Source organism: Ranitomeya imitator, chromosome 2, assembly GCF_032444005.1.
Source record: "Ranitomeya imitator isolate aRanImi1 chromosome 2, aRanImi1.pri, whole genome shotgun sequence".
NCBI lineage: Eukaryota > Metazoa > Chordata > Amphibia > Anura > Dendrobatidae > Ranitomeya > Ranitomeya imitator.
The window spans coordinates 476,971,818-476,995,472 of NC_091283.1; the positions used below are offsets into that span (position 1 = coordinate 476,971,818).

At 45.5% G+C, this 23,655-nt stretch overlaps 1 protein-coding gene across 2 annotated transcripts in view; it reads left to right on the forward strand.

Annotated features, from left to right (window-relative positions):
- ASIC2 (acid sensing ion channel subunit 2) overlaps positions 1–23,655 on the forward strand; it is a 1,423,043-nt gene that overhangs the window by 1,083,080 nt on the left and 316,308 nt on the right. For both annotated transcript variants that reach the window (XM_069751320.1, XM_069751319.1), the window contains exon 2: positions 20,123–20,273. In XM_069751320.1, the coding sequence (XP_069607421.1) occupies positions 20,123–20,273 (151 nt within the window). The remainder of the gene's footprint in view (positions 1–20,122; positions 20,274–23,655) is intronic.

Sequence of the window (23,655 nt, forward strand, 5' to 3'; positions counted from 1 at the left end):
TAGCCACTGGTTTTCAGTAATAGGGGTATGAGCGGAGTGGTTTCAGTCATCGCTCAATGTACTGTGAACGGCAGCTGTAAGCACGCTCCGTCACTTTGTTTCACAGCTCGCTATGCACAGATGCACTGCAGAGCTGGCTGTCAATCAAAGTGCCGGGGCCTGCTTACATTTTTCGTTCACAGTACCATGAACTCTACTGAGCAGTGACTGTAGCTGCCCCGTGCATACCCCATAACTGAAAGCCGGCAGCTCCCGGTAAGAAACAAGTTAATTTTCTCCCTGTAGCCGCATCATCAGTGTGGTTAGGCAGCATTGTAACTATATTTACCTATAAATCAGCCATATATCTGCAGGGAAATAGCATTTTCCGATGTGAGACCTTCCCTTTAAGGGTTAGGTATACATTGCATCTATAATTAATATAGTTTATAGAATCCGATCACTGTAATAGGTTGTATTAAGTCGAACCTGTGCTCTGTGTTCAGTTGTGTATGGCATTTTCGCCTTGTTCGTTATTTTGGTTGGTCGGACGTACCTTAGCTGGTTATTTCTAACATATTTTGTAAGTTCCCTTGATAACCCTTTCTCATCAGAGAATGAACAGCAGGTAATGTTTGTTGGACTGTCGAGGGGCAGCCTATCATTTCCATTAGACTGATCTTCCATTTACATACAGCCATAGCTACAGTACTATTTCTTAATACTAAGAATTACAGTTGAAGTGTCTGCATTGCCAACCCTATAATTTCTTTACTTATTAATACAAAATTCAGGGCTTCTTAGCCATCCGCAGACAGAATTCTCCCATAACTAACACGACTATAAATGTGCTTGTCAATTTTAAAGCCATTTAAACATGAGCCTTTAAGTAAAAGGTTATTAAAAAGAAATGTGAAGACGTGACCGCAAAGTGCCGAGCTTTAATGCAGGAATCCGACACTCGTTCCATTAGGTTCAGGCTTGTCTATCACCCTTGTTCTAATTCTTTCCTTTCTTTATGTTTATTATCACTTTAGTCTCCAGCACATTATTCTCTCCCATCATCCCGTATAAAGAGAGGCCAGGTAATATGAGCAAAACATGGGGTTATTAATACTAGTGTTCTCCGGATTTATAGGATTTTAGTTCAATAATATTCTTTCAAAGTTTCACTGGTGAAGATCAATAGTGTTCAGGGGATTGCAAGAACAAGACATGTACAAACAAATAGTCATCAGGGAACTGACCATTCATAAAGTCTCTGAAGTCCCACTTATAAAATGAGTCCATAGCCCCTTAGTCTGTTAGTATCAATTATAACTATTCCTTAAAGGGAATTTATCAGTAGGTTGTGCTATGGATTCTGAGAGCAGCATGAGGTAGGGGCCAAGACACTGATTTCAGGGATGTGTCACTTATTAGGCTGCATGCTGTTGTTTCAATACAATAAGTGTTTTATCAGCAGGAGATTAACACTTCCTGGAATAGCTCCCACATTCATCCTAGTCCAACCACACCATCACCTCTTACTAACAGCTTACTGTAAATATACAATGTACACAGAAAACTGTCAATCAGAGGACTAGCCGGGGTTAGCTTTCTGATCTCTGCTACATCTAAAAACTCCTTTTCGCTTGCCTGACCTGGGTGGTTCCTCACTAAGCGTGGCGCCCTGTGGATTTCCACCGCCCACCTTTCATCATCTTTCACATCTAAAAGCTCCGATAGTTTACTGAGTGCAGTAGTTGTTACACAAAGTCACACATCACTGAATTTAGGGTCTCTCTTTTTTACATTATGCTGCTTTCAAATGAGCAATAAAAAACCTAGTGACAAAATTCCTTTAGGGCACAGTCAGACAGCAGTATAAATCAGGCTGAAACTGGACCAAAATGATCGGACTGGCTGCGGCACTTCTGACCCGAATGTGACAGATGCATAAAAATATGTAAAACTGTGTGTGTATTTACACCCTTGTGTGTACTTAATTACCCAAATCAAGTGGATCCTGGCTAAAGTGGTTGAGACCGGGTCCTTTACTGTCTACATGACATATTAGGCCGGTGTCACACTGGCGCTTTAAACAGCCGAGTGCAATGCGATAAAAAATCGCATTGCACTCGGACCAATGTTAAGCTATGGGGCAGCTCCCAGCAGCCGACTTTTTGTCAGCCGTTTTCCTCGGTCCGAGACAATCGCAGCATGCAAAAACTCTCGGCTCACTCGCACCCATTTAAGCCTATGGGTGCGAGTGAGACAGCGCACACCACTCGGATATCATCCGAGTGATGTGCGTTATCAGCGGACCCCAGCAATGGAGGAGATGGAGAAATTCATTTCTCCGCCTCCTCCGCAGCGCCGCTCCGAGCCTCCCTGTGCGAGAGAATCGGAGCACAGACGCATGACACTCGGCTCCTGCTTTGCTGCGAGCAGGAGCCGAGTGTCATTAACATATCGCATCCAATGATCTCGCATCGGATGCAATACGCTAGTGTGACGCCGGCCTAACTCTTTTCAGTGATTTTTCTCGTACGTCTGAGTTTTTCGGTATTTTTTTGTATCAGAGTTTAATCACAATTTGAAACAGTGTCAGTTTTTACCATCAGAGTTTCATTAGTTTGCCACTGATAAAAAAAAATTGATGGAGGTCTCTCAAGTTTTTCCTATCAAATAGTCGATGGAAAATGGAGAGCACACGGATGGCATCCAAATGCTCTCAGATTTTTACCCCGTAGACTAACATACGACTGCTATCTGTGAAAAACATGGCTAGCATTCGTGTGAGAAAACTTACATTTGAATTAGCCTTGCTGGTGAAAAGATGACCACTTTTGCCAGGGTGCAGTGTTCCTCTTTTCAGGGAGCAGGGATCTTCTTTTGCCAGGATGCAGGGATTTTCTTTTGCCAGGCTGTAGGGATCCTGTTTTGCCAGTGTACAGGAATCCTTTTTGCCAGGGTGCAGGAATCCTCTTTTTTACCAGTGTGCAGGTATCCTCTTTTGCCAGGGTGCAGGAATCCTCTTTTGCCTGGGTGCAGGAATCCTCTTTTGCCAGAGTGCAAGAATCCTCTTTTGCCAGAGTGCAAGAATCCTCTTTTGCCAGTGTGCAAGAATCCTCTTTTGCCAGGATGCAGGGATCATCTTTTGCCAGAGTGCAAGAATCCTCTTTTGCCAGTGTGCAAGAATCCTCTTTTGCCAGGATGCAGGGATCATCTTTTGCCAGTGTGCAAGAATCCTTTTTTGTCAGGGTGCAGGGACCCTGTTTTGCCAGGGTGCAGGAATCCTTTTTTGCCAGGGTGCAGGAATCCTCTTTTGCCAGGGTGCAGGAATCCTCTTTTGCCTGGGTGCAGGAATCCTCTTTTACCAGGGTGCAGGAATCCTCTTTTGCCAGGGTGCAGGAATCCTTTTTTGCCAGAGTGCAGGAATCCTTTTTTGCCAGGGTGCAGGAATCCTTTTTTGCCAGGGTGCAGGAATCCTCTTTTGCCAGGGTGCAGGAATCCTCTTTTGCCTGGGTGCAGGAATCCTCTTTTACCAGGGTGCAGGAATCCTCTTTTGCCAGGGTGCAGGAATCCTGTTTTGCCAGGGTGCAGGAATCCTTTTTTGCCAGGGTGCAGGAATCGTTTTTTGCCAGGGTGCAGGAATCCTCTTTTGCCAGGGTGCAGGAATCCTTTTTTGCCAGAGTGCAGGAATCCTTTTTTGCCAGGGTGCAGGAATCCTTTTTTGCCAGGGTGCAGGAATCCTCTTTTGCCAGGGTGCAGGAATCCTCTTTTGCCTGGGTGCAGGAATCCTCTTTTACCAGGGTGCAGGAATCCTCTTTTGCCAGGGTGCAGGAATCCTGTTTTGCCAGGGTGCAGGAATCCTTTTTTGCCAGGGTGCAGGAATCGTTTTTTGCCAGGGTGCAGGAATCCTCTTTTGCCAGGGTGCAGGAATCCTTTTTTGCCAGGGTGCAGGAATCCTCTTTTGCCAGGATGCAGGGATCATCTTTTGCCAGAGTGCAAGAATCCTCTTTTGCCAGTGTGCAAGAATCCTCTTTTGCCAGGATGCAGGGATCATCTTTTGCCAGTGTGCAAGAATCCTTTTTTGTCAGGGTGCAGGGACCCTGTTTTGCCAGGGTGCAGGAATCCTTTTTTGCCAGGGTGCAGGAATCCTCTTTTGCCAGGGTGCAGGAATCCTCTTTTGCCTGGGTGCAGGAATCCTCTTTTACCAGGGTGCAGGAATCCTCTTTTGCCAGGGTGCAGGAATCCTTTTTTGCCAGAGTGCAGGAATCCTTTTTTGCCAGGGTGCAGGAATCCTTTTTTGCCAGGGTGCAGGAATCCTCTTTTGCCAGGGTGCAGGAATCCTCTTTTGCCTGGGTGCAGGAATCCTCTTTTACCAGGGTGCAGGAATCCTCTTTTGCCAGGGTGCAGGAATCCTGTTTTGCCAGGGTGCAGGAATCCTTTTTTGCCAGGGTGCAGGAATCGTTTTTTGCCAGGGTGCAGGAATCCTCTTTTGCCAGGGTGCAGGAATCCTTTTTTGCCAGAGTGCAGGAATCCTTTTTTGCCAGGGTGCAGGAATCCTTTTTTGCCAGGGTGCAGGAATCCTCTTTTGCCAGGGTGCAGGAATCCTCTTTTGCCTGGGTGCAGGAATCCTCTTTTACCAGGGTGCAGGAATCCTCTTTTGCCAGGGTGCAGGAATCCTGTTTTGCCAGGGTGCAGGAATCCTTTTTTGCCAGGGTGCAGGAATCGTTTTTTGCCAGGGTGCAGGAATCCTCTTTTGCCAGGGTGCAGGAATCCTTTTTTGCCAGGGTGCAGGAATCCTCTTTTGCCAGGGTGCAGGAATCCTCTTTTGCCAGTGTGCAGGAATCCTCTTTTACCAGGGTGCAGGAATCTTCTTTTGCCAGGGTGCAGGAATCCTATTTTGCCAGAGTGCAGGAATCCTCTTTTGCCAAGGTGCAGGGATCCTGTTTTGTCAGGGTACAGGGATCCTATTTTCAGGGTGCAGGGATCCTATTTTCAGGGTGCAGGGATCCTCTTTTGCCAGGATACAGGTGTTCATTCCATTTCATACAGTTTCTATAGTAGACAGCATAACCATAAGAAAGAGCTGGAACTCCCTTTACAGGTATAGTATAGCACAATTATTTTATTTGCTTAGCACGCCGCTCATTCAGCAACACTATCAATTTAAAGCGCCGGCCATCATGTATGCAGCTGCTATATCATTATGTGCTAGTTTTGTAAGGGCTTTGCAAAACCCTCCTGTTTACAATGCTGGCTCCACATATTCCACAATTCCCATACGAGTTTTATAGCGTGCCTCTACTGTATATCTCGTACATTCTTGATATAGTTACATTGTTTTTCTTCTCTTTCTCAAAATCATTATTTTTTTATATATATAAAGTTTACTGATATTAATATTTAATAGTTTGGCACGGAACTGTCTGTGCTGTGAGTACTGATGAAGTCATCAAAAATGTACTGGATAGCAGGTACATATTCTTGTAGCTTGTCGAATAAAAGAAATTATTCAGTTGGAGTTTAGACTTCTACATTATAGTGCTAGTAGCAGGTGTTAATATTTTCCCTAGAAATCATTATGTTTCTCAGGTTTCAGCATTTACCTCGTCCTGACCCTCTACAGAAGTACTGTACATGTTCACCTAATTTGATCATCTAATAGTGTTTTTCCATAACTTTATGCTGACTTTATTCACCCTCATTATAAAATTCAATATTCACAGTACGGATTCACACTTCTTGGCATGAGTCTTGTGTTGTAAGGTCTCGGTCACGCTTGGGATAAAAAACGAGCATATACACTGCAGTAAGTAAGTAAATAAATAATAATAGTGCGTGTAAATAATATAGGGTACTCAGTTGACCCTTTTCGAGGTTGGACGGCGTTTACGTTGTTTTGATCTAAATAGTGTCAACTAAGTACCCTATGTAATCTACATGTACTATTATATATATGTATTTATTTACCTACTGCAGGGTATTTGCTTACTTGTTTGTTCTCGTAGGTTCTGTCTGTTAGATGGTCACAGTGTGAATATGCACCTACACATTGCACATATCCCAACATGTGTGCTGGTCCATTACTTCGGTTTTGCTTTAGTTTCTTGTACTTTGTACATATAGACGCTTGGCTCCCCCCTTTCTGGCTGTACATTTCCCTTTTATAGCTTTTCCAAGGGCATGTGATGAAACAGGTCTGAGTCCTGCTCTGCCCCAGTCTATTTTGCGGCACACTGTTGTGAACTACCAGAGCTCAGCTCCATCCTGATTGTGTCACCATGTTGCGGTGGGATGGTTATGTTCTTTCTTATGACTTATTGTTAGGGCTAGCGGAACGCACCAAATAATAAGACAGATAGAGTATGGTGCGTTTGCAGCCCGGGGTCCACCGTGCAGAGATGGAACCTGCTGCCAAGTAATGACGGACTATATGGCGGTACTCATAAGTATACACACGTGGGTTAAACTTCACCCAGCATGAAGGAAGCGATCCTGTTGCATCACAGGACCGCGGTACCGCACATAGAGCGCGAGCAAGTAGTCAGCGAACTCAACCCCAACTAGGATTGAAGTCCGATTAGACCCTTGCTGGCACAACACCGCAACTGGGTGTGTAAGGAAACTCAATAACAATTTTAAGGCACAAGAGTGCATGCGGTGCCGCACTGACGAACGCCACTAACCACCCAGGCTTGGGTAAGGAAAGCACAGAGGAAGTGCACGGCGCCGTACTGGCGGTCACAGCAACTGGACGCTGTAATGTGTGATTAGTGCTGTAGGCTAAGTCGGGCGCTAGATAGCAACCATACACCTTCCGCGAACAGACATTCAATAGGGTAGGGGTATCCAAGGACGACTTGCACTCACAACATTAACAATTGTACACTAGCGCATGGCCGTGCGGTCATGCGCAGTTTATATAGTTGCAGTACAGGAAGTGGCCACAGAAACTTTGCCCTTCCAAGACCTGCCAAGAGGACCAATGGAATGTGCTGCAGAGCCTGAGCACATGACCCTCGATCTCCAACGGGAGATCTTGCCCTGGGCATGCTCAGTGTGTGCAGACAAGGACTTAGTCCCAGAGAAGTCCGCTCGCTGCTGACCAGCACTGGCTTTAATGGCAGAAGCTGAAGAAGCAGCAGTAACTCTCAGTACAGAGTGAGACTGAGCAAGATGCTGGGACCGACGTCCTTGCTGAGCAGACTCCACTGCGGCTGGATGAGAATGGGAGACCGCAGCGGAGACGGCTCGAAATTCCCCCTGTGCAGAAGCGGGAACTCGAGACCTAACATGGCCCCCCCCTCCTTGGGCCTTGCTACGCTCGAAGGCAGCAATGAGCTGTGGGGCCCGAATGTTTTCAGCAGGCTCCCATGACCTGTCCTCCGGGCCATAACCCTTCCAATCCACCAGATAGAACTTTTTGCCGCGTACCACCTTGCACCCCAAAATAGCGTTCACCTCGTAATCGTCCGTAGACGAACCCGATGTCCCGGCAGATGACTCGGAAAACCGGGACATGTATACGGGTTTCAAGAGGGACACATGAAAGGTGTCGGTGATACCCAAGCGTGGAGGAAGAGCCAAACGGTAGACCACAGGATTAATCCGTTCGAGAACCTTGAAGGGACCCAAGTAGCGAGGAGCAAACTTAGTGGACTCAACTCGCAGCCTGATGTTACGGGCGGAGAGCCACACCAAGTCGCCAGGAGCAAAGGTCGGAGCGGGGCGCCGATGAACATCGGCGGAGGACCTCATTCTCTCCTTGGAGGCCCGAATGGCATCCTGCGTGCGGTCCCAAATGTCCCGTGCCTCCACAGCCCAGTCTGCCACCCTGGAGTAGGCAGAAGACATAAAATTGCCCTCCGCCCCAGAATCCACGCAGAGCTCTACCGAGTGGGAGAATGAGCCTATAGTAATTGTCCCCTTAAAGGACAATTTAGAGGCAAACGTCGCCGTGTCTAGTGCACCTCCACCTACTTTCACTAGACGCTGACGTTTCCTCGACCGCTGAGAACATCTGGTGGCTAGATGTCCCGACTGCTGGCATACATGACAGACCTTGAGTGCACCTGCGGTCCGGGACTTAGATCCCGCTTGTGACACTTCCCTGGCCTCATGTGACTCAGGAACCAGAACCGGAGATTCCAGAGGTTTGGCGAAGGTAGGAGCCAGCCGAAACCTCTGCCTACACTGGGCTCGCTCTAACCTCCGCTCGTTAAAACGGAGGTCAATTCGAGTGGAGACAGTTATTAACTCCTCCAGTGTGGCAGGAATCTCCCTAGTGGCCAGAGCATCCTTAACGTGGTCAGCCAGGCCCCTCCAAAATATGAGGATAAGAGCTTTATCCGACCAATCCAGCTCAGAAGCTAAAGTGCGGAATTGGACGGCAAAATGACTGACCAAGGACTCACCCTGAATTAATGCCAGCAGTTGGAGCGCAGTATCATGGGTGACTTGAGGTCCTAAAAAGACCTGTTTCAGAGTGCTCAGAAACAGAGGAGCACTCTGCACCACATGATCGCCACGCTCCCACAGCGGCGTAGCCCATTCTAACGCCCTGTCCGACAAGAGAGACACTATAAATCCCACCTTAGCCCGCTCTGTGGGAAAACGTGCAGCCAGGAGCTTGAGGTGAATAGAGCACTGACTCACAAATCCCCTACAAAATTTGCTATCACCAGAAAATTTTTCTGGCAGCGGGAGGCGAGAAAATGTCGGAGCAGGGGTGGCAGTGGACAGGGTTGCTGCAGCCACGCTAGCAGCCTGTACAGCAACTGCGGTAACATCCACAGCTGAGGTTGCGCTCTCAAGAGCCGCCAACCTACCCTCCAGCTGCTGGATATACCGCAAGGATTGCTGTTTGTCCGTCATTACTAGCCAGACCCTGCCGCTAGTGTAATGTTAGGGCTAGCGGAACGCACCAAATAATAAGACAGATAGAGTATGGTGCGTTCGCTGCCCGGGGTCCACCGTGCAGAGATGGAACCTGCTGCCAAGTAATGACGGACTTTATGGCGGTACTCATAAGTATACACACGTGGGTTAAACTTCACCCAGCGTGAAGGAAGCGATCCTGTTGCGTCACAGGACAGCGGTACCGCACATAGAGCTCGAGCAAGTAGTCAGCGAACTCAACCCCAACTAGGATTGAAGTCCGATTAGACCCTTGCTGGCACAACACCGCAACTGGGTGTGTAAGGAAACTCAATAACAATTTTAAGGCACAAGAGTGCATGCAGTGCCGCACTGACGAACGCCACTAACCACCCAGGCTTGGGTAAGGAAAGCACAGAGGAAGTGCACGGCGCCGTACTGGCGGTCACAGCAACTGGACGCTGTAATGTGTGATTAGTGCTGTAGGCTAAGTCGGGCGCTAGATAGCAACCATACACCTTCCGCGAACAGACATTCAATAGGGTAGGGGTATCCAAGGACGACTTGCACTCACAACATTAACAATTGTACACTAGCGCATGGCCGTGCGGTCATGCGCAGTTTATATAGTTGCAGCACAGGAAGTGGCCACAGAAACTTTGCCCTTCCAAGACCTGCCAAGAGGACCAATGGAATGTGCTGCAGAGCCTGAGCACATGACCCTCGATCTCCAACGGGAGATCTTGCCCTGGGCATGCTCAGTGTGTGCAGACAAGGACTTAGTCCCAGAGAAGTCCGCTCGCTGCTGACCAGCACTGGCTTTAATGGCAGAAGCTGAAGAAGCAGCAGTAACTCCCAGTACAGCGTGAGACTGAGCAAGACGCTGGGACCGATGTCCTTGCTGAGCAGACTCCACTGCGGCTGGATGAGAATGGGAGACCGCAGCGGAGACGGCTCGAGATTCCCCCTGTGCAGAAGCGGGAACTCGAGACCTAACACTTATTTTATTTATTTTACTCACTTATAAAGTGCCATTATTTACACGGCACTTTACAGACATTATCATCACTGTCACCATTGGGGCTCACAATCGAAATTCCCTATCATTTTGTCTTTGGAGTGCGGGTAGAAACCAGAGTACACGGAGGAAACACACGCAAACACAGGGAGAACATACAAACTATTAGTAGACATCTTTGTTGGAATTTGAACCCAGGATCCCAGTACTGCAAGGCTACAGTGCTAGCCACTGAGCCACCATGCTCAAAATATTTCCGACTAAGTACCCTATGTTATTTACATGTATTGTTACGTTTAGTTAATTTTCTTACTGAAAGTTATTTGCTCTTTTGTTTTTAGGCTAGGTCTTGCTTTTTCACACTTGGTTGTAGCGGTATAACTTAATATTATACCCATACAGGTAGGTTCCCAATAAAACACAGACTTATATTTTTTTACTGTTTTTTTCTGCTTATATAATTACAGTTATAATGTACTGATATTGCTGTATCAATAAAGCAAAACCGATATTAAAGGCCAGCACACCTGTTGGTATAAGTGTAATGTATAGGTGAACATTCACACTGTGGCAACTAACAGACAAGTATTACGTAGGGTAAAAAAAGGCCTCAAAATAGATGGGGCAGAAAAGGACCTGAGCCCTACTGCCTGTGGAAAGCTGAATAGAGAAGGTGCACAACCCAGTGGGGGTGGGAGGGGAGCACCCCCTAAACATACAAAGAATGAAGAATTAAAGCAAAACCGAAAACCATGGGCCAGCACACCTGTTGGTATAAGTGTAGTGTGAAGGTACACATTCGCACTGTGGCAACTAACAGACAAGTATTACCTAGGGTAAAAAAAGGCCTCAAAATAGATGGGGTAGAAAAGGACCTGAGCCCAACTGCCTGTGGAAAGCTGAATAGAGAAGGTGCACAACCCAGTGGGGGGAGGGGAGCACCCCCCAAGCATACAAAGAATGAAGAACTAAAGCAAACCCGAAAACCATGGGCCAGCACACCTGTTGGTATAAGTGTAGTGTGTAGGTACACAATCACACTGTGGCCATCAACAGACAAATATAAGGTAGAATAAACACAAAGAGTAGATACCTGCAGTAACTAAAGAAATAGCAGGAATACGCAAAAGGTTTTTTTGCTTTACAGATATAACTTAGAGATTGTGCTGTATCTTTCTTTTCCTTTATATAGCGCTAACATATTCCGCAGCGCTTTACAGTTTTTGCACACATTATCATCGCTGTCCCCGATGGGGCTCACAATCTAGAATCCCTATCAGTATGTCTTTGGAATGTGGGAGGAAACCCACGCAAACACGGGGAGAACATACAAACTCTTTGCAGATGTTGTCCTGGGTGGGATTAGAACCCAGGACCCCAGCGCTGCAAGGCTGCAGTGCTATCCACTACGCCACCGTGCTGCCCTGTATAATTAATTTGAATGTGTAACCAATTTATATTTTTTGATTAAAAAAAGTCATATTTTATTTGGTGCTGTTCACTGTGGAGATCTTGGCTAATGCAAAGGCCTATTTATATTTTTCGGACTAATCCTGCCAGCAAGAGATGTCAGACTGAGAAAAATAATAGGAATTGATGTCAAACTCTACTGTAGCTCTCTACATATCCATTCTATAAAAGTAATTGTAACTGTATTTCTGCATTTACAAACATGTAGAAAACTTCTCGTTTATAATAGTATAGTGCGATAATGTCTAACCAAGCACAAGCTGAATGGTAATTAATAACAGGGATGTAGAAAAGTTCCTCCATAAATTCTCAACTTAGTTCAGGAGATCTCTCCTGCTGTGTTCTGCAGTGCGCCGTCCCTTGCCATCACTAGTGTCTTACACAAAACTCAACCAGAAATGGGAACTGGTTGCATTACTGCAAATATTATTATTTACCGGCCTTCAGCTCGATCTCGATCCAAGGCGACTTGATGGATGCACTGCAAGGGAAAAGCATAGCACGGCGGTCATACACGTGCAAGGAAGAGTTTGCCAGAATTGAAGCTGTTCTCACAGAGCTATTGCCTGATTTAACACATAGACAGGAGTCCTGACAAAACATGCAGAAGGTGGTTCTTTTTATGAGATAACCATTTAACATCCTAGAACTCATATTATGCCAACAATCAATAAATTGCTACAACCTGTTTACAACAGCTGCAGGCTTATGCTTGAGGCACGATGTTGGGCAAACAGCAAATGCTGCTGTGTTAATTGTTATAACTTGTTGTACCGTATTCTTCCTTGTAATTTTCCATGTTTGAATGAGGCAGATAACGGTTGTTGTATGTCTAAAGAAAAATACATTATTCTACCACGTTGAGTGCTGATGATTCTGCTGAAAGCTGAAATCTGCAACACAACCATTATTTCACCGTATTATTTCCAGTTCCACATTACAAATATCTCAAGGGTAGCATATGGAATTTCTATGTCCTCACTGTGTTAACTCCTTATACATACTGACTGAATTCCAATGTAATTTAGCCCATGTTAGGTGACACGTAGGAAATTGAGAATATGACCCCTGTTAAGAAGGTGGACTCATGTGAGTGATGACAACGTTTGGGCACCCCTGGTCAAAATTACTGTTTTTGTGAACAATTAAGCAAGTTAAAGATTAACTTACCTCTAAAAGGCCTAAAGTTAAAGATGACACATTTCCTTTGTATTTTATGAAAATATATATATTTTCATCTTTTACATTTTAAAAATTACTAAAAGTTAAAATGGCCTATGCAAAAGTTTGGGCACCCCGCATGGTTAGAACCTATTAGCACCCCCTTTTGAAAGTAAGTGATTTTCTAGTTCTGTGAGATTCCTGGGTGATCTTGCATGCACTGCTATTTTGAGGTCTAGCCAAGATTTTAAATGATGTTTTGATTAGGGGACAGTGAGGGCCATTGTAAAACCTTCAGCTAGTGACTTTTGAGGTAGTCTGTTGTGGATTTTGATGTGTGTTTAGGATCATTATCCATTTGTAGAAGCCATCCTCTTTTCAACTTCAGCTTTTTTTTACAGATGGTGTTATGTTTGCATCAAGAATTTGTTGAAATTTAATTGAATCCATTCTTTCCTCTGTGAAATGTTCCTTGTGCCATTGGTTGCAACACAACCCCAAAGCATGATTAATCCACCTTAATGGTTAATGGTTGGCAAGGTGTTATTTTCCTGAAATTCTGTGCCCTTTTTTCTCCACACATACTTTTGATCATTGTGGCCAAAGAGTTTTACTTTAACTTCACAAGACTTGCTTCTAAAATGCATCACGCTTGCTTAGATGTTCTTTTGCATACTTCTGATGCTGAATTTTATGGTGAGGACGCAGAAGAAGTTTTCCTCTGATGACTCTTACATGAAGGCCATATTTGTGCAGATGTCTCTGAACAGTACCACAACTCCAGAGTCTGCTAAATCTTTCTGAAGGTCATTTGCAGTCAATTTGGGAGTTCTGATTTGCCTCGCTAGCAATCCTAGGAGCAGCTCTCACTGAAATTGTGATTGGTCTTCCAGACCTTATCTTGGCCTCCACTGTTCCTGTTAACTTCTATTTCTTAATTATATTTTGGACTGAGGAAAGGACAACTTGAAAACACTTTTCTATTTTATAGCCTTCTCCTGCTTTGAGAGCCTCCACCATTTTCATTTTCAAAGTGTGTCCTTACAACTTACATAAGGGCTATCAATCTCGACTCCCCCATACAAATAAATGCTCATGTCATTCATGTGGGTTGACAGAGTAGCTTATTTGACTGGTGAGCCAAGGGATTGGTATTGAATTAAAACCACCATACTTTATCTTCCATGACAACAATGGTCAGGGGAGAGTCGGGAAGCTCCCAAAGACATTAAATGGTTGGCCAACACGACCGAAATTAGCAGATTCAACAACTTTACTCTAATATATATGGGGGCTTTTATTAAAACTACTGCTCTTGACTTCATCTTCCCAATTATGCCATGCAGTGTGATGATTTTCCCAATTATGCCATGCAGTGTGACAATTGTGATTGGCTTCGCCAGTGCTGCGCAACGCTTATCATCATGCAGCCTGGCACTATTTTCTGACATTTTGACTTTGAACATGCTCACTGACTTTGCCACTGATGAATCTTATGATAGCACCCAGTAAATTGAACTTTTTTTTAGGTATCAGATAAAGAGAGGAGGCGTCACAATTGATTAATTCCCCGTTTTATTGTTCTCCCCTCGACAAATATGCCCTCATTCTATGTCAGAATTTCTCTTAACATTTTATTGTTGAAACCATCTCTCCATTCTCTGTTGCAATAAAAAAAGCTGAGAAGATAGTGGATGTCTTATCCTATAAATCAGCCCTATGTTGAAGTAATTTAGGAGGAAAACCTTATCGCGGATGTGAGGGAGACGAGGTGAACGGGACCCAAAGGAGTTTCCTTATGTCGCTCTGTGTATTTTGTATAAAATGTCCCTGGTAATAAAAAGTAATCATATATTTTCGGCTGTCGAGTAGCAGAGAAAGGTGTAGAAAATTAAAAGAAAAATCCCTCTATGGGAAAATCCAAATGTTAAAGGGCCAGAATCTGATTACAGATAGAGAGAGCACACTGGCTAGGATGAGATAATTTGTCTGCTCCAAACATGGCTTTCACAATTATAAATTACAATGTAGGCAGAAGCATAGTAATCTACTAAACATCATACAGTATATATTACCAATTCACACCCGGAAATTAAATTTGAGTAGGGCGCAAGTCACTTTTCTTATCAGTGCGGGTGAATTCCTATCCAGGGAGAAGCTATTGGCATCTGCAGATACTGTCATTCACTATTGGTGCCAATCGTATCATAGCAGTATGGACATTAAAAGGGTCATCCGGGACTATTTAATTTTTTTTTACTACTAATTATCTACCTGTTGTGCCCGGCGCCGATCTCTGCTGGTACATGTCAATCACAGACCACTCCTTCTGGCGATTCAGCAGCTTCTGCTGATGTCACATAAACAGAGAAGCTGCCTCTCTTCCTCTCTGCTCCTTTTGACGGAACGTGACTGCTGATGTACTGCTGATTATTATTATTATTTATTTATATAGCACCATTAATTCCATGGTGCTGTACATGTGAAAAGGGGTTACATACAGAGTTATAGATATCGTTAACAGTAAACAAATTTACACTGACAGACTGTTACAGAGGGGAGAGGACCCTGTCTTTGCGGACTTACATTCTTCAGGATAATGGGGAAGAGACAGGAGGTTGGTGTGCTGCTGCACTGGTGGTGGTGAGGCGGCTGCTCGGGTGGTTGTGGAGGCAGCTCAGGTGGTCGGTGACGTGGCGGCAGCTCGGGTGGTCGGTGACATGGCGGCAGCTAGGGTGGTCAGTGACGTGGCGGCAGCTCGGGTGATTGGTGATGTGGTGGCAACTCGGGTGCTTGGTGACGTGGCGGCAGCTTGGGTGGTTGGTGAGGCGGCAGAATGGTTATTGCAGGCTGTAGGCTTTCCTGAAGAGATGGGTTTTCAGGTTCCATCTGAAGGATCCGAGGGTGGTGCATAATCGGACATGTTGAGGCGTGGAATTCCAGAGGATGGGGGATATTCGAAAGAAATCTTGGAGGCGATTGTGTGAGGAACGAATAAGTGTGGAGGAGAGTAGGAGGTCTTGGGAGGATCGAAGATTATGTGAGGAAAGATAGTGGGAGATTAGTTTAGAGATATAGGGAGGGGACAGGTTGCGGGTGGCTTTGTAGATCAGTGTTAGTAGTTTGAACTGGAGTCGTTGGGGAATTGGGAGCCAGTGGAGGGATTTGCAGAGGGGTGAAGCAGGGGAGTAGTGAAGAGAGAGGTGGATTAGCCAAGCAGCAGAGTTGAGGACAGACTGGAGTGGTGCAAGGGACTTAGCGGGGAGGCCACAGAGGAGGGTGTTGCAGTAATCGAGGAGGGAGATGATGAGGGCATGCACAAGAGTTTTAGTAGATTGAGGGCTGAGGAAGGGATGGATTCTGGCAATATTTTTGAGTTGGAGGCGACAGGAGGTGACAAGAGTTTGGATGTGCGGTTTGAAGGACAGGGCAGAATCGATAGTTACTCCGAGGCAGCGGATTTCAGGTGCGGGAGAGAGCGTGATGCTATTTACTATAATAGATAGATCAGGTAGGGGGGATACGCGAGATGGGGAAAGATGATGAGTTCGGTTTTGTCTACATTGAGTTTTAGATTGACAGTCTAACTGTGAGGAGGAGGAGTCGGTGGCAATCAGCATGACATTGACAGTCACACCCAGTTGACAGAGCAGCCCAGAAGAAGAGCTGCTCCATTGACATGGAGCAGCTCCATCACCTGTAGGAACAGTTGATTACCCCTTTGAGCCAGCATGGGATAGGACAGGGAGGTAGTTGTCTCTGTAAGCAATGCATAATGGGGAATGTCACAGTTGACCCTGCTCCCCCCTCCTCTCATAAATGACCATTGCTCCTTAGATGCATCAGTAGAAAAAACAGGGTCTGAGCCAGTCTGTTGCAGCTAATGAGAATTTTCTGAATGAACAGGAAGATATAATAGCCCTAGTGTGAAAATTGTAAGAACTCATATTTAAGACATATTTTCATATGCAAAAAAAAATTAAAATATATATATATCTATAATATAACGCTGGGAGCGTCACTCTGTCCGAAGCCTTTATAGACTGCGCAAGCGCAAGCGCCGGCGCAGTCTGGGCCTCACAGAGTGACGCTCCCAGGAGATCGCGGTATGCATAAACACTGAACGCACACCGCGATCTCCACCGGAGAGTCAGGGACCGCCAGGAGGGTAAGTATATTCACCTGTCCCCCGTTCCAGCGCTGCGTGCGGCTCCGTCTCCCGGGTCCTCTGCTGTGACGTTCCCAGTTCAGAGGGTGCGATGACGCGCTTAATGCGCGCCGGCGCCGCCCTCTGACTGAACAGTCACAGCCAGAGGAGCCGGAAGATGGCGGCGTGCAGCGCTGGAACGGGACAGAGAGGTGAGTATAGCAAGTGCTGGGGGCCTGAGCTAGCGGTGACTGCGGCACCTGACCCCCACAGCGCGCCGGTGTCCCCGCCTGCTCAGGCCCCCAGCACTCAGCGCCCAGCGACGATAGGTGAGTATGGTATTTTTTTTTTTTATATATATGGCAGCAGCATACGGGGCATATATAATGGAGCATCTTATGGGGGGCATATAATACAATGGTGGCACAGGATGAGAGCAGCACATGACAGAACGGGGGCGCAGGATGGCAGCAGCACATGACAGAACGGGCGCAGGATGGGAGCAGCACATGACAGAACAGGGGTGCAGGATGGGAGCAGCGCATGAAAGAACGGGGGCACAGGATGGGAACAGCACATGACAGAATGGGCGCACGATGGTAGCAGCACATGACAAAACGGGCACAGGATGGGAGCAGCACATGACAGAACGGGGGCGCAGGATGGCAGCAGCACATGACAGAACGGGCGCAGGATGGGAGCAGCACATGACAGAACAGGGGCGCAGGATGGGAGCAGCACATGACAGAACGGGGGCGCAGGATGGCCGCAGCACATGACAGAACGGGCGAAGGATGGGAGCAGCACACGACAGAACAGGGGCGCAGAATGGGAGCAGCACATGAAAGAACGGGGGCACAGGATGGGAGCAGCACATGACAGAGCGGGGGCACAGGATGGGAGCAGCACATGACAGGATGGGAGCAGCAAATTACAGAATGGAGGCGCAGGATGGGTGCAGAACATGTCAGAATGGAGGCGCAGGATGGGTGCAGCACATGTCACAATGGGGGCGCAGGATGGGAGCAGCACATGACAGAATGGGGGCGCAGGATGGGTGCAACACATGACAGAATGGGGCGTAAGATGGGTGCAGAACATGTCAGAATGGGGGCGCAGGATGGAAGCAGCACATGACAGAATGGGGGCGCAGGATGGGTGCAACACATGACAGAATGGGGGCGCAAGATGGGTGCAACACATGGCCGGATGGGGGCGCAGGATGGGTGCAGCACATGACAGGATGGGGACGCAGGATGGAGCAGCACATGTCTGAATGGGGGTGCAGGATGGGTGCAACACATGACAGAATGGGGGCGCAAGATGGGTGCAACACATGGCAGGATGGGGGCGCAGGATGGGTGCAGCACATGACAGGATGGGGACGCAGGATGGAGCAGCACATGTCAGAATGGGGGTGCAGGATGGGAGCAGCACATGTCAGAATGGGGGTGCAGGATGGGAGCAGCACATGTCAGAATGGGGGTGCAGGATGGAGCAGCTCATGACAGGATGGGGACGCAGGATGGAGCAGCACATACCAGGATGGAGACCATATACCAATATAGATGCTAGCCACCCGGGCGTAGAACGGGTTCAATAGCTAGTATATATATAATAGCAAAATGTTATCTAAACAGTAGGTAATTTTCTAATAACACATTCCTTTTAATGACTTCTCACATGTAGATCTCACCTTTGGTTAGATCTAAACCTAGAATTTTTTTTCTCACTTCCACAAATCATTGTAATATCCATTGCAGTGAAAGGGCTTAAATATGTTCTTCAGAGAGTAACACTGTGTACTTTTTGGGGTAGAATGAGTCACATTTAAATTTTTAGATTTTGAGAAATTTTCTTTTTTACTTTGAAAAATCAATTATTTCCCTTTCACAAAAAGAAATGTTAAAGAAATGCAAAAAATCAGTACAGTCACTTGTGACAAGCAAGCACACCGTCTCTAACTGACCCTGATTTAAAAAACAAATTGTGTAAAAAAATATTGTGCTGGCTTTATGCTGCTTTCTAGGGCATTAAGAATGAATGAAAATATATCATTGTTATTCAAATACAGAAGGACTAATGGCATTTACATCATATCACTGATCAGTCTGTCACTGCTGCCTGCATCTCTCCTATCACTCTCACCCTCTTTCTATTAAATATTTGTTCAATTTGCAGACTAATATTCTCATCTTACCGGGGCTTTGGTTGTACAACATATTCCCATCTATTTATCCAGCATTTATCCAATGTTTCAGGGCTTTCTTTTTGCAGAGCTGTGTACTCTCATGTCCTCTCACTATGTGAAATAATCCTAAATTGTCTGGTCAATTCCCTGCTTTAGCTTTTATACAGGCTAAAATAGTCCTGATTGGTTGCCCTATACCTTGTGATGTGGTAGCTGGAAAGCATTATCATCCTATTAATAGAAAGGAAAGGAGTGTAGCTTAATGAACACATTCTTCTTTATACAAATAAAATTCATGCAAGGGATATCTGGTCCAGATGTCCTTTGCATGAATTTTACCTGAATAAAGAAGAACTTGTTTGTTGAGCTAGACTCCTTGCCTTTCCATTTATATTTCTTGGCTGTGGAAGAGCCAGTGCCCTATCTCCAAATGGGCCCAAGTCATACCAACGGTGAGCTGGAGTTGCTATTAAATTATTGTCAACCTGTGGCTCATGCAATCTTTTGCAAAGTGTAAAATGGCAGCAGGCATTTTTTCGATGATTCGCGCAAATCGAACTGCAAATTATTCTAAATCACTGGGATATGCGAATTTCCCAAAATTCGACACAAATTAGATTATCATTGAATCGATTTGCTCATCTCTAGCTAATATAGATCCTTCTTTCTCCGAGGCTGATTATACACACAGCAAGATTTTAACTAATAATAGTCATATGCAGTCCAGGGAAATACTGGGAGTTGTTTAGTTTTCAGAACACTTTTCTGAATTGCATCTGTCACTCTATATTAAAATTGGAAATTCTGTGTCGCCCCAGGCTAAAAGAAGTCAGTGGGTATAATCTAACAATATGGTCCATATAGGTCAGCAAAGTTTGTGCCTTCACCTACTACACTAAAACTGAATAACAATCTAGATATGAACTTTAGAGTTTTAGTAAATTATTTGCATGAAATATATATCCAGAGACATGGTCGTGCCCAAACACTTACTGTAGAAAGCAATAACCATTGACCTTGCAAAACTATTTGTAGAGTAATTGGCTTATTGGGGCAAGAATATTAGACTGTAAGCTCCATGGGGAGGCCGTTGCAATGTGCAACCTGTTAGGAAGATACAGAATGAGATGAAATCTAGATCAGCCTCACAGGGGGAGACGTAGAGGGCAGTCCGTCATACAGCAGACTAAACATCTCCGACTCTCAATCTTTTATGAGGATGATAGATTAAATATTATTTTTCAATGAATAATTAACGCACTCCTTCTATGATTCTTTCTTCTAGGTGTTCACAAGATATGGTAAATGTTACATGTTTAATTCTGGACAAGAAGGTCGTCCTTTGCTGACCACTGTAAAAGGAGGGACTGGAAATGGTCTAGAAATCATGCTGGACATCCAGCAAGACGAGTATCTTCCTATCTGGGGAGAGACCGGTATGTACTTGCATGTTGAAAGCCAAAAATAAATTTATGTCTTTCATCATACTTCTTCTAGGATACAAAATGAAACAGGAGAAAAATATACCTAAATACCTAAATGTATTCCAATTAAATAGTACAAGTAGTCTGATACAGTATGTAATGGATACAATATTAAGCATGTATTATTGGATTGGACCATGTAAGACCTCATTCAGACGTCCGATTTTTGCGTATGAGTGCTATCTGAGATTTTCACAGACAACAGTCTTACCATAGGCTACGGGTCCATTCACATGTCTGATTTTTTCCTCAGACTGAGTGGTCAGTGGATAATATCGGAGTCATGTCCAATTTTAATCCGAGAGTAGGATCAAAATCAGCAATGAAAGTCAATGGGTTCGTGATTAAATCAGACTGCACTCGGATTACATTCATGTGGAGTTCAATTTTCATGGACTGTCAGAATGGAGAAGGTGGAAAATTTGCTTTCTTTGTTTGTTTTTTTAAATTTCTCCATGTATGAGAAAACTGGATGACACTCATGCTACACTCTGATCAGATTAATTAATCCTATTTTCTTGTATTGGACGTCTGAATGAGACCTAAGAAATGAGGACAGAACGGTGATAGAGACACATATAACAGAAGAAGACCAAAGATACTGTTCATATGTTCATAAGTGACATCACAATGTTAGATAACAATAATAATAATTAATAATATAGAGAGAAAACTGCAAAGCATTCTCAAGATGAAGTTCAAATGTTTAAAGGTTTGGTGGTTCCAAGTTATCCAAAAGACAACTGCTTGAAGGTAGCCATTACGTTTACTTTCAGCAGAGAGAGAATTCAATAAACTATTACTTTTTAATTAAATATACATTGAAGTAGAGGTATTAGCCCAAATACACAAAGGTTAAAAATATATAGGCCATAGCTGTAGGTAGCAAGTCAAGATGACACATGAAGTGCCCAATAATATCTGTGCTCATAATAAACAGGTTAGATCTCATAAATCTGATAAAGTCATGTTACGAACCATGGCGCATCACAGGTGTCGTTGACAGGAAATATAAAATATTGGTGCTGTCTAGAGTTGAGCGACCTTGACCTTTTTAGAGTCGAGCCGGGTTTCGCGAAACACGACTATCTCAAAAGTCGGGTCGAGTGAAATCGGCCGATTATGACGTAAAGTCGGGATCGACCGAAACACGAAACCCAATGCAAGTCAATGGGGCAGCATAGTCGGCAGTGAGTGGGGGCCAGGAAAACACCTAGAGTGCCCATTTTAATGTCAAAACCATCCATTCTTCTTAATGAAGCTTGTCAAGGGTAATTTACCTTATAATAATTGGAAGGCATTTGAAATTGGGGTTCATTTGGCTAAAGTTGTGGTGGGTAGGGCTGGTTCAAGTAATTAGTGGGCCCAGGAAATCTGGACCACGTCACGGCAGTGGAGCAGGGAGCGGTAAGTATTTCAACTTTGCAAGTGCTGTGAACCTGAGCAAGCAGGGGGGGCCCACTCGTTGGCATTGGCACTGGCACAGGGCCCCTCAAAATACAGCGGTGTGTTTGCACGGCGGGGGCGCCTCCCACCGGCAGCAACACTTTTGCGTACTATGAGAGGCCCTGTGCCAGTGACGTCGCCAACTAGTATTCCTCCCCCCACCTGATGAAGGAACCTGCACTTTCATCTGCACCTTCCTCTTTGTCCCCGTGTAAGGTGGTATGGTATGCGGGAAGAGCAACCTGACTTTCAGCAGGGTCACAATGTTGTTGTGTAGCGTGCACGGGGAATGTTGCGTTATGGGTCAATGTACCAGCTGACTCATCTATCACTGGCTGGGCAATGGGCAGGATGAGGAGGAAACACAGATATAGGCCCAAAGAATAAAGTTGGCTAAATGCAGTTCAAAATTGGTAACACAGGAATAACCAGGGGGCATTGCAGTGGAGGACAACTGGAATGAGAGGCTGACACAGAGAGTAGGCCCAAATCAGTAAGTAGTCGAAATGCAGTTCAAAATTGGCAACCGTAGTAAACAGGCGGCACAGCTTTGTTCAGTGGAGGAGAACAGCAAGGAGTGTCAGACACCGATAGTAGGCCCCAACCCAACTAGTAGGCCAAATGCAGTCTAACATTAACAACTACTTAACGAGTGCCTGAAAACGGAATTTCAGGACAGGAAACCAGGAGAACAGCAAGGAGTGGCAGACACCGATAGTAGGCCCCAAACCAACTAGTACGCCAAATGCAGTTGTTCCGTTTAACCACAATTTAATGAGAGCCTGAAGATAGAAGTTCAGGAAAGGCAACCTGGAGAACACCTTGGAGTGGAACACACCATCTCTCTACACCCCATACCCAATTTGTAGGCCTAATGCAGCGTAGTTTCCAACAACTACTAAACGAGAGCATGATGATCGAAGCATTGGCGAGGAAACCTGGGGAACACCTTGGAGTGGAACACACCATCTCTCTACACCCCATACCCAATTTGTAGGCCTAATGCAGCGTAGTTTCCAACAACTACTAAACGAGAGCCGGAAGATCGAAGCTCAGGAAAGGCAACCTGGAGAACACCTTGGAGTGGAACACACCATCTCTCTACACCCCATACCCAATTTGTAGGCCTAATGCAGCGTAGTTTCCAACAACTACTAAACGAGAGCATGATGATCGAAGCATTGGCGAGGAAACCTGGGGAACACCTTGGAGTGGAACACACCATCTCTCTACACCCCATACCCAATTTGTAGGCCTAATGCAGCGTAGTTTCCAACAACTACTAAACGAGAGCCGGAAGATCGAAGCTCAGGAAAGGCAACCTGGAGAACACCTTGGAGTGGAACACACCATCTCTCTACACCCCATACCCAATTTGTAGGCCTAATGCAGCGTAGTTTCCAACAACTACTAAACGAGAGCATGATGATCGAAGCATTGGCGAGGAAACCTGGGGAACACTTTGGAGTGGAACACACCATCTCTCTACACCCCATACCCAATTTGTAGGCCTAATGCAGTGTAGTTTCCAACAACTACTAAACGAGAGCATGAAGATCGAAGCATTGGCGAGGAAACCTGGGGAACACCTTGGAGTGGAACACAACATCTCTCTACACCCCATACCCAATTTGTAGGCCTAATGCAGCGTAGTTTCCATCAACTACTAAACGAGAGCCAGAAGATCGAAGCTCAGGAAAGGCAACCTGGAGAACACCTTGGAGTGGAACACACCATCTCTCTACACCCCATACTCAATTTGTAGGCCTAATGCAGCGTAGTTTCCAACAACTACTAAACGAGAGCATGAAGATCGAAGCATTGGCGAGGAAACCTGGGGAACACCTTGGAGTGGAACACACCATCTCTCTACACCCCATACCCAATT